Raw genomic sequence first — 15,304 nt, forward strand, 5'->3', positions numbered from 1 at the left:
ACTTCCTGTGCTACTGACAATAGTTTCAGCAGACAGGAAGTTGGGGAAGATCTGCAACAGTTAAAGATATTTAAAAAAATCTGACAGGGGTTCTAACCTTCCCCTACTTGGCTACCTGTGCTACTCTTGGAGAAACGTGTACAAACCAAAGGTCATAGGCAGAGATATGTTTGTACATTTTTAAACAATAAATAAGTTGTTAATCGTTGGATCAGAAAATATCTTGTAAATGGAGATGAGCTTAGGAGCAGGATCAGCATCTGTTGCTAAAAGCAGCAGTCAGACTTGGCTTAGATCAATGACAATTCTCTTTAATACTCTCAATTGCTGTCTTGTGAAATATTATTGCCAGGACAGGAAATGAGGGTAAATCTCTCCAACAGAACCCTAGATAGCATTAAAACCTGATGAGTTCCTGCCTTTCCCTACTCTGTTCAAAACTAAGAAAAACATTTTGGCTGGACATACAATATACTTTAGCTATGAACATAACAAGTAAATCAATGCTGCATAGACTATGATAAGGAGCTAGATAACGCTGGGTATAAATGGCCCAATAAGTAGGCATGCAAGAAGATTTTCCAGTTCTGGGAGTGAAACATGATCCTTTGGGAAAAATACAGCACCCATACCTCCTAACTGTCCCTCTTCTGGAACCAAATCCCCTTTTTCCCTTTTTATTCCTCAGCTGTTCCTTCTTTTGGTCTGGTGTACAGATATCTATGAAAATATCTTGTATGCCAGTATAAAGGAAAAGTAATGAAGAAAAAAAAAAACAATTCTGGGATTTACCAATCATTTTGGCATATACAGTGATATCTTGGTTTATGAGCATAATTTGTTCCGGAAGCATGCTTGTAATCCAAAGCGCTTGTATATCAAAGCGAATTTCCCCATAGGAAATAATGGAAATTCAGATGATTCGTTCCAGAACCCAAAAATATTCATATAAAAATGATTACAATGCTGTACTGTAATATAATACTGTACAAAATATAAAGAAAATAAACCAATTATCGGTACCTTCGTGGCTGGTGTGAGGGGACGAGAGAGAGGAGGATTATTGTGTAGGACGACTTTCACTATCACTAACGGAATCACTGCTATCCCTTGACTCAATGGAATCTTTTTCATTTCATGGAACCTTAACAAGGAATCTATTCAATGTGACATTGCATTGTCGTTAAAAAGACTCATCGCTCGCACTGCTACAGCCTTATTCGGGTGGTGCTTTTCTACAAAATTTTGCTCTTCTTGCAAGACATTGCTTGTATATCAAGGCAAAAATTTTCAGAAATGTTTGCTTGTCTTGCAAAACACTCTCAAACCAAGTTACTTGTAAACCAAGGTATTACTGTACATTCTTAATGGTCTGCATAACTGGGAGCATGGCAGGTGTGTATCTATTGTGTAAATACATTGTTCTGGAAGGTGTCCCTCTTTCTCATCTAAGAAAGTTGGGCGGTGTGTCCACCTGCAGCACACACTATGCTTTTGTTGACCGCATATTGCAGCAGGTCCCAGCACTGGACAGTGGAGGCTGATGAGATATCTGCCTGTCTGTGGGCAGCCTATGCACATTTCCTAGTACACTTAAAAGAAAAATTAAATAGAAACATTTCCCTATACTATCAATCTTATATTGTAAAGTGATACCAGTCCCCATAAGGAGACATTCATGAAAATTGGTCCATTTAATGAAATATATTTTTAAAATGTGTCTTGATGCACAATATATCAGATTACTGTGTTTGTGGAAATCAGATGTAATACTCAGACGGCTTGTGTCTCAATATAAAGAATCTGAAAATACATTTCAAAAGTACGTGGTGCAAGTTGATGGTCTTGATTCTAGCTTTTCATAATATTTGATGCTACATTAGAAGAGGAATTACAATATACTTACAGAGAAGTAACGCAAGCAGTAGTGCTGACAGAACCATTATAAGAATTGCCAGCCCTCCAAGTGCGGTATTTGAATTAGTACGTTGACTAGCGCAGTTCTGACCATCAGGGCAGTGACATATTGAAACTCTCACATTTTCATTTGAGACACGACCTAAATGATCCACTATCTGTACTGGAACTGTATATACTCCAGTTTCATGATTAGCAGCATCTTCAATTTTCATGGTATTATCTGTGGAGGCAGAAAAAGACATTTATTTAACTCAACAAAATAGTTATTAATAGATAAAATGAAAAGAACATTTGTAATGACATTAGGATAATAATCTAGGTATTGCTGAGTTCCTGCGTCACTTCATTTTTCATGCTCTGCTATAGCGACAAAAGCAAAATGAATAATTTTCAATACAGTTTAAAAGAAATTATCAGTAAAGTCTTGCGTGCAGTTTATATAAGTTCTTTGTCTCAGTTTATGTGTTTCATGAACAAAGTAAGATGTTTAGTGTGTGAAAAAAAGAGCTTTCTCCAGAAAGACATTTTAACACAGGGGCATATTTATAATGCAGCTAATTATTTGCCACTTATTTACTGTTGAGACACCAGCAGATCTTTCTCAACAATTACAGAGCGCATTCAAGAGCCACATTCACCCATGTGTTTGCCACACTTGGTCACATCTCTTTGCCATTCACACTTATCCAGCTTTCGCACTCTTCTATAGGAAATCCAGATTTTAACAGTGGTGCTGAATTACTAAAGGAGTAGAGCATGTTCACTTTGCAAAGTTAAAGTTTACTTAGCTTACTAAATAAGGTAAAGCTATGTTAAATTTTAATACAAATCACGTTCAAACAAAATGCATGAGTAAAAATTGATTTTTGCTTTCACTTCTTTGGATTACTGAAGTATACATAAATTCACCTTTTAACTAGGCTGGGTGACCATTTATTTTGCATAGTAAACACTCCTACTTAATCAACCCCAAAAGATCCAACATTGATTCATATGGAGGAAAAACTGAGCTCTACTTGCTAAATTTGATCAATATCTGATGCTCAATATTTTGGCTCTAAATCCTTAGTTACATTTGCTGACATTTGCCCTCTCCATCCACTGCAAATTAGTTATCTCAAAAGTGACAAACATATGCCTAAATGTTTGTGAAAAATAGTGAAAACTGAAAGAGACTTTCTTCTGCCCTGATGGGTCTCATTTTGTTCTCCCCTCTCTGCTAGTGCTCGGCTCTGTGCCTTCTCCAGATTCACAAAAAATAATCCCGACATTTATTGTAATCTTGAAAATGTAATCTGAATGATTGACTTATACCCCTGTCCCTTGACTCATAGGGGTTGATTTACTAACCTTATAAACACACCACGAACGTGTATACACCTCTGCAGTGTGTTCCCTCCCAGCATGATCTATGGGTGGAATCTAAACACCTTTGTAATGTGTACACACCCAGCAGGTGTGTTGTGCAAAGCCCTGAAGGAATTCCAAGGTGATGTTGGGTAAATTAGCTCTATGTTGTGTTGCTTGCGTTGATGAATGCAAGGAATGTAAATGCATGAGCTAACCATTTTTGTCTAAACTGTGAAGCAGCATTATATATGCATCATGTGCATGATTTTTCCATATATGGCATTTGTGGAAATATGCTTTTAGAGACTTTTTGGTTGATAAATACGTTTTGCTGTGTGAAAATCACACACACCTGGTGTGTGTGTGTGTTTAGGTTAGTAAATCACCCCCATGATGTTTATTTAAAAGACAAACACTCAAGCATGAGGTTTAAGATTCGGGAGAAAGGCAGAAATGTACATATGAGAAGCAGATTAATAAAAAGATAGGTCAGAATTTATCTAAGCACAAGTTGAGTATTGGATTTTTTTAAAGTGTTGGACAAAACTTTACAGTATTGGTCAAATTAGTCACATACCCTTGTCTTGGGTAAGGCGCCACTGGCTCTGAACCCTTGGATCTATGCTGCCATCTATTCGAAATCTGTATGGAAATTTGGTGGCACTTCCATCTCTGTCAACTGCTTCAATGATGTCATATGCTCTGCCATTTCTGCAAATGGTGGCATCGCTCCTTGCTAGATTCGGTTGATATTCATCAAGATCCGTCAGGTTTATCACAAGAGTACAGGTGCCAGTCATGCTAGCTGGTTAATGAAATAACAAAGAATGTGGCTGAAAGCTCTTTAATGTAGCTAATATATTTATTATATAACATATACATAATCAACATCTCCTCAAATTAAATTTCTGTTAGAAATACAGTTGTTTAAATTTAAAAATTTGCTTTGCTTGTCTTGGAGGGTTAAGGATAATATTTATAAAACAGTTAATCTGACATTCACTGCAGATGCATGTTTTTTGGAGTCGTTTTTTAACGACAGTGACTTATTCCCCACCAGTGCTTGTTTGGCTCATTGTTTTTTAAATATATTAGAATTACAATTTAGTATTAGTGTCAAGGTAAGTATTAAACCATAGGATAAGGGGAAAAGTGGGGTACAAATGTAGACATTATCTTAGAGTTTAGGCTAAATGCTAAGGGTTCAAGCAGCAAGTAGGGTAAAATCCAATTGGAGTCTACCACCTTTTTATTGCTTTATAGTCCTATACCATTGCATGCTATGACTTGTGACTGACGTTTGCTTGGAAATGCCTTAAAATACCCCTTTCTCTTTGTCAAAATGCTGCTTCTCTCCAGTGCTCTATGTTGGCATAGCTGAGTAACATGCACAACCTTTATCACAAGTTTCCTTAAGCAGACATGAATTGCAGAGGAGAGTGGTGTGTCAGACCAGATCTGTTACTTCATGCTGATTACTGAGGGCACTCAGTGTAATTCTGGTGACTACTGGACTGCACGGTCATATTTAAATATCCTACACAACTAGTCTAACAGGAAAGTAGAGTAAGATAACAAAATGGAGGTTGTTTGTACAATGTTGGTCTGACTGCATATCTACAGTACTTCTGTGACTTCAGGTGGGCTTGAAAAGGGTTGCTTGAAAGTTAAGGCTACTTAGGGTAGCTTCAGGATTTACACTCGGCCTTGGTGCCATGAACCCATTGCGTTATTTCAGTTATACTCCACAGTGATCTGCTTATATTTGGCAAAACCACAATTGTTTTTCTAAATGTGGTATCACTGTCCTAATTTGTCACGAAAATATGGAAAGTCTAAAGTTCATCATAATACTTGACCGAACCATGGTTACTAAAATTTCAAACATTTTTAATTTTAGAACATTTACAGTATATATATATATACACACACACACACAGTTCCACAATACGCAATACGCAATAATATTACATAATTGCTATCACACAGGAGATAACAATCCTCTGTGTGATAGCAAGGTAGATGGCTACTTCCTCTGGCGTTAATCAACATTAACAGGACGCCGGTGGATTCATACCTCGCGCCCTATATCTGACAGCTGGGGGGAGGAGTTGTTGCCTGCAGCGCCATGATTGGCCGGCGGCCGCACACTACGGTCCGCCGCCAGGACACCTTACACTGGCGCCCGCAACTTCCCCACAAGGTCACCGCTGCCGCCCCTCTGCACTCTGTGGCCTTGTGGGAAATTCGGGCCTGCACACTGAAACACACTTTGATATGAAACAAAATAATATCATATTCAAGAATCTAAACCTAAATGGTACCAACTATTGGTCATATTAAATAAATACATTAATTGTGGTTGGCTGCTCTGGAAAAAACTGTCACACGTCAGCTCAATAGATCGGGAAGTGAGCGAACACATACCGTTGTTCGCTCACTTCTCGATCATGTCCCTTCAGAGAGTCGTGACATCCTCCAGCACGGACTGGAGGAATGGACGGGGGAGGGGGCAGGTACAGCTGCCTCTGCCTCTAGGGCATGTCACTCATGCAGCTGGGTGGATCTCGAGAGTAATGTCGGGATCCATTCTGGCTGCGGAGCTCTCAGTATACCGCGAGCTGTAGCTCGCGATTTACTGAGCTTTGGGTCATGGGAGGACGCTAGTTTATGTCCTCCCATGACCCTTACAAAACCTATGGGGAAAAACACTTACCCCATAGTTCTCTTTTAAGTATTAGACATCTGTACTGACTGTGGCCTTGAATACAAACACACACATGCACACTTCAAATGCCAAAAAAAACTTAATTAAAACCTTACACGTATCAGTTGCCAAAAATGTTATATTATACTTTTTTGGAACATCTTTGGAGTCATAGTCCAAAACTTTGGCAGTAGAAATTCGACCATTATCAGCCACATTGACCCACCCCAGTGGATCTAACAACTTCTCGTATCTGTGGGAAAGATTTAGACACGTTAACCCATTGAAAACCATACATAGTTCCTCAACATGAGCCTGTGCTTTGCCCATCCACGGTAAAGCAACAAGTTCACTTAACTGCTGCCTTCCCCTGCTATTTTCTTTTATCTCCTCACCACCAGGAGTGAATAAAGAAAGCCCAGTGTAATCTACAGCTCATGACTTGGAGCTTAGAAAGGGCTAAGGACTATCTCAAACCCCATGTGACAAAATTGGGTTCCTAAATTGCTAACCATCAAGCACCATTGCGGCCATGTGGGAGGAAGGGGAATGACTCACATGTTTCCCACAGATAGAAGTGCTGAGTATATCTTTGCTACCAGAGGTCATGAGGGGGGGGGCAAAGAGAATGCAAGTATGTGTTCCTGGGGAGGGCAGCAGTTAAATGAAACTATTACTTTGTTCTGCAAAGCCATATCGTAAAGCAGCAGGTGTAATAAGCCATTTATATTCACATACCGTATGCCAGTAGAACTTTTAGTTTCAGGATCAATAGCCAGATATTCTGTAACGATTGTACCAATTGTCTTATTTTCTTGAAAATTCACTTCTTTAATACTAGGCTGACATTCAGGACCTTCATCAACATTTTTAACAATGATGTTGACTGGAACAGTAGAAGAACCACTGCTTTTTGTCCCAGATTGTGTTACCAGGCTTACTTCATTAGTTACTGAAACTTGTAGTAGAAAACTTTGGATTTCTTCATAGTTTATTCCCTAAAAACACATTTATACAAATTAATATTTGATTTCTAGGTGCCATACAATTGACCAAAAAGCCTTTAAAAAAAGTTGTTCACATTTACTTAAACAGTTAACATTTAATTCTAGAATAAATTTAGTTTTCTGCATGAAAAGAGCAGTCATTGCTCTTTCCATCGATTTTTTTTCATCACCACAGTGGATCATCAATTTGACCCCATGAACCATTAGAAAATCGGACTGACGTTCTAAAAAATGAACATAACTATAACTGCGTATACCCAGGGTTACTTATTAAAGATGCAAACTTTCAATATTCCTTAAATCCTTTTGTCAGGCTTGATGAAATGCATAAAGCCTGATGAAGGAATGGCGAAAGCTTGCATCTTGGATAAATTAAGTAAGCTAAAAAAGTGTATCACTTAAACTTCAAACTCCTAACAAAGGCTCTAACCCTTCTCGGCTCAGTTTGGCTGGAGATGGCTTTTAATGGCAGCATGAATTTTGAACAGTATAAATGGTTTTCCATATGATTTACAAATGCTGTTGAATTTCCTCACAGGTGACAGATTCCTTTACTTTGTCATTACAATTAGGAAAGGCAAATCCAAGGCAAGCATGCAAAACATGAAAACGAAATGGTAATGGCAATTACCTTTATAACGTGAAGCAGCCCTTCGTTTGTCTGTGGATCAGTAGTTATATTGAAAAAGTTCTTTTCGTTTCCTTGTGTGATTTTATACACAGCTCTCCAGTTTGAAGTGTTGTACATGTCATTGTCTGTTACGGGGATTCTTAGTATGAGCACTCCACTTTCATTTTCATTCACTTCAGCCTGATACTAAATGGTAGAAAGATTGATTATACTCAGTGAGCCATAACAATTTATATTCAACTACTGTTTTGTTTAAGCCATACAAAGGAACATCTAGCCCATGTGAACATATGTATGCTAGCATAGATTTATGACTGCTTGGAAACGTAATACATTTGCATGAACTGAATTCATCTTGACCAGTGCAAGTGTTTTAAAGTTTAAAGCAAGGAACACTGAAAACTTACTGATTGTTGTGTGAAGACTGGTGCAAAATCATTAATATCAAGGACCGTTATAGACATGGTGCCAGTTGAAGACAAACAACCTCTGTCGCCACCCATATCACGCACTTCAAGTAGAAGAGTGTACTGGTCCATTGTCTGTGGAGTTAAGCACATACATATACAGTTTACAGAAAATTCTGACTAAAACAGCACTTGATTAAAAATAGTGACAAGAAACACAAATAAAACGCATACTTTAAACATGCTCTTGAGAAGAGGCAATTAAAGGGGATATACCTTCTACAAATACATAAACGAGTGAACTTGGTGCAAAATTATTTCTTTAAGGTCACAGCAAAGGACAAGGTGGCATTCTTTGCTTCTGGAGGAAAAGGCCTCTTCACAGTAATAGCTATGACAAACTGGGATAGGCTACCTCAGGAACTCTTTAACATTTTAGTAGTTTAAAAAAACCCACCACAATGTTGATTCAGGGAATATCTAATTGCCTTAGGGGACCAAGAAGGTTTTTTTTTTTCCCCCTGTTGGAGCAAATTGATGCCTGCTTTTTAGAGTTGTTTTTTTTTTTTTGCTTTCCTATTGATCATCTGTGGGTAACTGTGGGCATAGAGTTCTGTTTATGGAGGTTTTTCTATTCCTTTGTTTTTCTCTATAGGTTGAAATCGCTGGACTTGTGTCTTTTTGAACCAAACTAAATATATGTAGTTGCCATTGTAACCTTTATTGAAATATTAGAACAACATTGTTTAAACACATCCATACCCTTAAAGATAAACTTATGTAAGATATACAGGGTTATTCACAAAGGAGTAAAGAGTTTGGTGAAGGCAGGAGAAGTGAACAATCTAGGCCAACATAACTGAACTCGAAAGTGAGCTGAATTGGAGAATGTTTCCAAATCAGCCATTTGTCCTAGATTATTCACTACTCCTGCCTTCTCCCTTTTGTAAATAGCCCTGATACAATATGAATGCTTAAAATGTAATCTGGTTATATAGTCGTTAAAAATGTATTTTTAAATGGCGCTAGATTAAGTATTTGAATTTATTTTGATATCAGCTTCCTGCAACTCTAGTACAGCAGCACACAGACTGGGAGAGTCAGCACAGAATTACAAATTTGGCAAGAAACACGTTTCTAATATCTGCTTGGCATGAAGTTCCGTTTTAACAGATACATTATTACATTGGACAGTTGCATAACAAATGTAGATATATTAAAAACCTATTCATAGAAGAGGGTATATTATTTATTACAGTTTGTATGAGATCTAAAAGGTCAAAAGGAGGGACCTAAAGATCTACTGCTGGGCAACCCTGTTTCACTGTCACATGCATTTACCAATTCCTAGAGTGCAACACTACACACAGAAGTTGATTTACTAAAGCAGTAAAGCATGTTCACTTTGCAAGGAATAACCAAACATGTGCAAGGAAAATGAAAACAAAAATAGGAATTTTACTTGCACATGACTGAATAAACCCTGCTTCCACATTCACTGAGCAAGCACTACAATCCACCATGTCTACCATGCATTCCACCACGCTTAAAATTTTTGATAAAACTTTACTTATAGTTTAATATACTTTTACATATGTTCAAACAGTAGAATATTTCAATATTTAATACAAATAAAAAAGTTTGCACTTGATATTCATGTAAAGGGGCACAATCAGTCTTAGTAGTTAAAGAAGGACTCCTGGAAAATATTGCACTGCAAGGGTTAAGTACTCATTTGTGTCTAGGTGCTAAAAAAAATGGTATGTGGGATACATTCCTATAGAGCTTAGCCAAAGATAGTAAGAATAATTAGCAGACCTGCTGGAATACATCTGAGTTTTAGCCTCAGTAAGTGTATTTTGTATGGAAGAACTCTAAAAATGATCTTGAACTATGGAAAAACACCTTACCTCTCTATCAAGCTTGTTTGACAATGAAGTTGTTGTGATTATGCCATACTCCGCATTCACGGCAAACATGATAGGTGATGGAGGAATTTGGTTAATAAGATAATATCTTAGCAGGGTGTGCCGAGATTTTGGCTCATCTCTGTCTGTGGCATTAACTCTTCCCACAACAGTACCTTCAAATAAGAACACATCACAATACATTAACAGAAGTCAAAATAAAAATAATACACGCATAACTGTACTTCATAACACAGCTCTGATGAAAATAACTAGACATTATCAAATACATTCATAATTTAAAATGAGTAACGGCACTGAATAATAAAAAAAAGTTACACTAAAGCAGAGGTAAACACCTTACTGTAGAATTAATTTAGGCCAATGTAGGATCAGGCAACATTACACAAGAAGGGGAAATTATGTCTTCCCTTTAACTTGCCTTGATACTTAACCTGACTTTAAAAGTAAAAATTACCTTAACATCTAATCCTTAAAACTAATCTAGCACTTAAAACCATAACTTAACCTCCTAGACTTACTTTTGTGACACTAAATGCTCTTAGTGCCACCCAAAGGCCATCCTTTGGTTTAAACTTAGGGCTAAGCTACCAAAGCATTTTCAATTGCTTAGTAGCACAAAACAAACTTCTTAATGGTAATCACATAATTTGCAGAATATAGCTTTTAATATGTTTACATTAGTCATCAGTAAAAAAAAAAAAAAAGCTTAATCTCATGCCACTACGATTAAAACTCTTTTTAGAATGCCTATAGAATAAAATTGCATTTATGAGACTTTTGATGTTGGGAGGCAACTGACACCATTTTGAATATACAGAGGGTCTTGTGTATAAAAAATGTCAGAAAGGGAAAAAAGTAAGACTTGCCCACAATAGACCACAAGATGTTTCGCTTTTATAACATTTTCAAATATGACACTAAAAATCTGATGACTACTAAAAAGTAAGCTTACCAGATTTACTGTGCTCCAACACTTCAGCACAAAACGTTGCTTCAGTAAACACTGGAGCATTATCATTATCATCTTCTATGACAACTGGTAACGTCAGAGGAGACTCAGGTGAAAATCCATCTACACTTGTTGCATAAACGATTAGCTGAATGTAAGATATAAAATTGGAAGGTTAGTAATTTTTTACAAAATACGTCACAGAAATAGATAACTTTGAAAGATAAGTACAGGTTTATGCAAGTTTCTAGGGAAGAAACAGTTAAAGTACATCTAAAGCCAAAACATTTTTATAAGTTTTAGAATGGTGAAGGGTTGGAACCTCTGTCAACTTTTTAGTGTTGTCCCGGCTGGAGACATTCATCTTCTCTGTTTGTCCTGGTGACAATATATTTATGGCAATATTTTTGCAAGCTCAATTGCTCTCCTTGATGTGATAAAGGAGACTAACCCCATTCAATTGTATATTGAGCTAATGAAGCATCCTAAGGGAGGAGAGTTAGTGGGGTACACTGTGCTATACTATTCAGAAAAGCCAAATATCAAGTGTATAGTACAATTGTCTGCCTTATACTGTACTGCTGTTCTGATCCATGCACCACTGGCCAACCATGCAGCTTGCAAGGAGACAAATGTATAATTAAGTAAAACTGACAGACACGGAAAGGGGGCAGTGACAGACAGTCATGGACATTGAACAGTGATGAGCGAGAGAGGTATAAGACCTAGAACTTCAATTCAATCTGCAGTTCTCCATCTCCTCTGCTCTACCTTGTACAAGTGGAAAGACACGGAGGAAAGATGGAGACTGACTGAGCTCAACCCGTTCACCAACTATTGCGGGGAGAGAGATCAAGGTAGTAGCTGACAGCTTGTGTTATAATTGACAGTGGCTCCAGATGAGTACCATCATACATAAAAAACACAAAAGCTCCCAACACAAGCCAACAACTACTACCTCTCCCTACAATAGCAAGCAAGCCGCTCTGGGCTCAGTTGCCTGAGAGTACTAGCTTTGAGGCTCTTGTATCCAGCGTGCCGTCATTCACAACACGAGTCAGCAGGTAGTACTGTAGTCTCTTACTCCAGATCAGCAGGCAGTAGTCAGTGGCGTCACAAGGGGGGTGCGGCTCGCACACGGGTGCCACCATTGGAGGGGTAACACCAAAATGACTGACAATCATTCTGGTGTCAACCCATATGAAAAGTTGCCCGACAGAGTCAGGAGATAGGAGGGGACCCAGCGACATACCTCATCCCGCCAGGTGAACGTCCCCTCCTCTCTCTGCCGGCGTCCATCACCAAGATGGCTGCCGGCAGTCGTCAATAAGATGACTGCACATGTGCGATGACATCACGGCAGGGTGTCACCCGATCTCCACTCCGTGTGTCACCCAGCCTCGGGACGCCCCTGGCAGTAGTAAACCTACTGTATTGGTGCAGGCTGCTGCTTCTATGAAAATGGGTGAGGGCTAGTGCTGTGCTGTAAGTCCTCATTGGGTATGCCCATATATTGGGCTTCAGCCTGAGGTGTAGCTACAGCACAGAAAAAAAAGATTAATGGCTCCATGTATTTGGTCCCCTGGGGGATACCCGAAGGATTTAAAATCTTTGTTGACAGTTTTTCTTTAAAAGCTAACTTCAGCCTTTTTTTTACTTTGGCGAGTAATAAAGAGTTAACATTTCTGTCAGGTTACTATTTTTCTTTGTAACCCTATTTGTCCTTGTAACATTCATACAAAAGAATGGGATAGGCAGATGTGGTTGTTACCAGGATTTAAAGACACGAATGGAAAACTCTAACTCTGCCACAGTCTATCCATAACAACATAAAAATGATTGGGCTGTAGTTGGGATTTAAATTGCAAAGTAAAATAACACAAATATTCAATTTAATAAAATATGAACAATAGTTGCCAGTAAATTTTGATAAATATTTTCATTCTGGAATACCAAGAGGAAATACGCCTACCGGATAGGAAGGGTATTCTTCCCGATCCACTATGCCATTGATGTACAGGTCTCCAGTTTTGGGATCAACCCAAAACAAACCCACAGGTGGTGAATCCACTCCTGGTCCTGAAATACTGTAAATAATGTCATACATCGCCTGAGTGTCAGATTGGACCTGTGGGGAAAAGAAAAAATACATATTATATAGAATTGTCTCAATTACTATTCCATCTAAAAGAAGAACTTGTGCTCATTTGTGTCTATCTGCTAAATTAATAAAGCTATACTCACCTGAAGCTCCAAGCCGGCCAGCTGCCACAGCACTCTCTCCAGCCTCCACCTAACTGCATCATTGTAATCTTCCTCAGCATCCTCACATCTATATACTGTGTATAGACGTGATGATTTATGGGACCTTAGACCGCTGCAGAGGAGGGGCAGAGACGTTGGAAAGACTGATCTAAGAAGAAGCCGACTCAGAGGTTTGAGCGAATATAACTTTTTTTTAACTTAGACACCACCAAGCACTTAACCCTTTCTGTGCCGGGGTATCCCCACTGCAAGGGTTAATTAAAAAATCCATGGTTCCTGTTTAATTGTGCAAGAATAGCTTGCTGCATACATTTTGGAAATTAAAAATTTAAAGTATGTAATGCTTTTGTCTGACCCTCCTCTTACCCCACATATGTTTACTTCAATAATCACTTTATTGATATTTCTCACTCAAATAGATAACAGAACATCGCAATATGGAAGTATGGTAGTCTACAGAAAATGCTTTGGTTCTATCAAACAAGAAAATCTTCTTCCTAAAAGTAGCAATGTGTATTACACTATATGGTAAAACGTTTGTGGAAACCAGACCATCCCCCATACTATTAGAGAGAAAAAAAGGTATAAGGGTTCATCTCCAAATTACCAAGTTCAGGTAATGCTAGTGAAGGGTACTGTTAATGTTACAGCATACAAAGATAAAGTAGTGTGCTTCCAACCTTGTGTCAACAGTTTGGGGAAAGCCTTTGAGGTTCTAGCATAACAGTGCACAAAGGCAAGTCCACAAAAGCATGGTATGATGAGTAGGATATGGAGGCACTCGAGCCAGGTAGATTCATCCAACAGTAGTACCTGACCTTACAAATTCTGATTTGGATAAAGAGGCACAAATTCCCATAGCCACATTTTTTAAAAGTTTGAAAACGGTTATAGTTGCAATGGAAGGCAGAGAGAGGGGACAACTCCATATTAATGCCCATGCTTTTGAAATGGGGTAACCACAAAAATTCATAATAATGTAAAAGTCAGGTATTTTCCGGGTAAAGATACATCATTTGAGAGAATCAGAGCATTTCCCAAATATCAAAAATGTAGCGGCAGTTCAAATTTGCAAGTATGGAAAGCTCTCATGCTACCCCAGCCCAAGTATCATGTGTTCAACAATATAGCATCACATATATAAAAAACAAAACAGTGCAGCGCTTCATTTACAAAAGTGAATAAAGCACAGAAAACAGTGTATCCCCCAATCTAACAATGTAATAAAAAAATATATGAAATATAAACAATATATACAAAAATATAAGAGTTCCACTCTATATCACAACGAATCTAAGTGATTGGAAACACAGTATATAAAGTCCCACTTTTATTATAAACTAGTCCGCACAGTTCAACAAACAAAGCGGGACTTTATAAACTGTGTTTCCAATCCAATATTTTTGTATATATTGTTTATATTACATATATTTGTATCACATATTTTTGGGCTTTATTCACTTTGTAAATGGAGCGCTGCACTATTTTGTTTTTATAGTTGGCATTATTGTGTGTTGTTTCACATTTTGAGTGTCAGCTGCTGGATAGGTTTGATAATAATTTAGTCTAGCATGGAAAAGATACATTTAGTATAACATTACATGGCATCACATGTATTTTTGGCTTATGCGGCTTTAAAACCCTCACCAACAACTGGGAAATAAATGACTGGCAGGGTTATTCACAGAAGGGTGAAGAGTTTGGAGAAGGCAGGAGTGAACAATCTCAGCCAAAATAGCCGATTTTGAAAAATTCTCCAATTCAGCTCACTTTCCAGTTTAGCTATGTTGTCCTAGATTGTTCACTTCTCCTGCCTTCTCCAAACCCTTCACCCTTTTGTGAATAACCCCGTGGGATACTAGATATAGTTTGAAAGAAGTAGATGTTTTTTAGGGAAATTAAAACATACAATTTTTGTTTATCTAAATAACTAAAGATATAACTTTTTATTTGGCATCACCTTTACAGAAAAGCATAATTGCCCTATTGCTTATTCAGAAAAGAATACACAAAATGCAGTGACAGCAACCTGTCAGAATTCATCTCTGGTTATTAAACTGGAATCTGACACTGAACCTCATCAGATCTCTTTTGCATTGTTTCACTGAATCAACCAGCTAATATACAAAAACTCTAT

The 15,304-nt window shown here is 37.9% G+C and overlaps 1 protein-coding gene across 1 annotated transcript in view; it reads right to left on the reverse strand.

Moving 5' to 3' along the window:
* LOC108785134 (desmocollin-3-like) overlaps positions 1-15,304 on the reverse strand; it is a 43,074-nt gene that overhangs the window by 5,461 nt on the left and 22,309 nt on the right. Inside the window, exons 6-14 of the mRNA XM_018554150.1 lie at positions 12,875-13,030; positions 10,906-11,050; positions 9,933-10,105; positions 8,023-8,157; positions 7,616-7,801; positions 6,716-6,975; positions 6,094-6,230; positions 3,848-4,075; positions 1,907-2,140 (exon numbers count right to left, since the gene is read on the reverse strand). Coding sequence (XP_018409652.1) covers positions 1,907-2,140; positions 3,848-4,075; positions 6,094-6,230; positions 6,716-6,975; positions 7,616-7,801; positions 8,023-8,157; positions 9,933-10,105; positions 10,906-11,050; positions 12,875-13,030 — 1,654 coding nt within the window. The remainder of the gene's footprint in view (positions 1-1,906; positions 2,141-3,847; positions 4,076-6,093; positions 6,231-6,715; positions 6,976-7,615; positions 7,802-8,022; positions 8,158-9,932; positions 10,106-10,905; positions 11,051-12,874; positions 13,031-15,304) is intronic.

This window comes from Nanorana parkeri, unplaced genomic scaffold (genome assembly GCF_000935625.1).
Source record: "Nanorana parkeri isolate BGI_ZX_2015 unplaced genomic scaffold, ASM93562v1 scaffold144, whole genome shotgun sequence".
In the NCBI taxonomy this organism is placed as follows: domain Eukaryota; kingdom Metazoa; phylum Chordata; class Amphibia; order Anura; family Dicroglossidae; genus Nanorana; species Nanorana parkeri.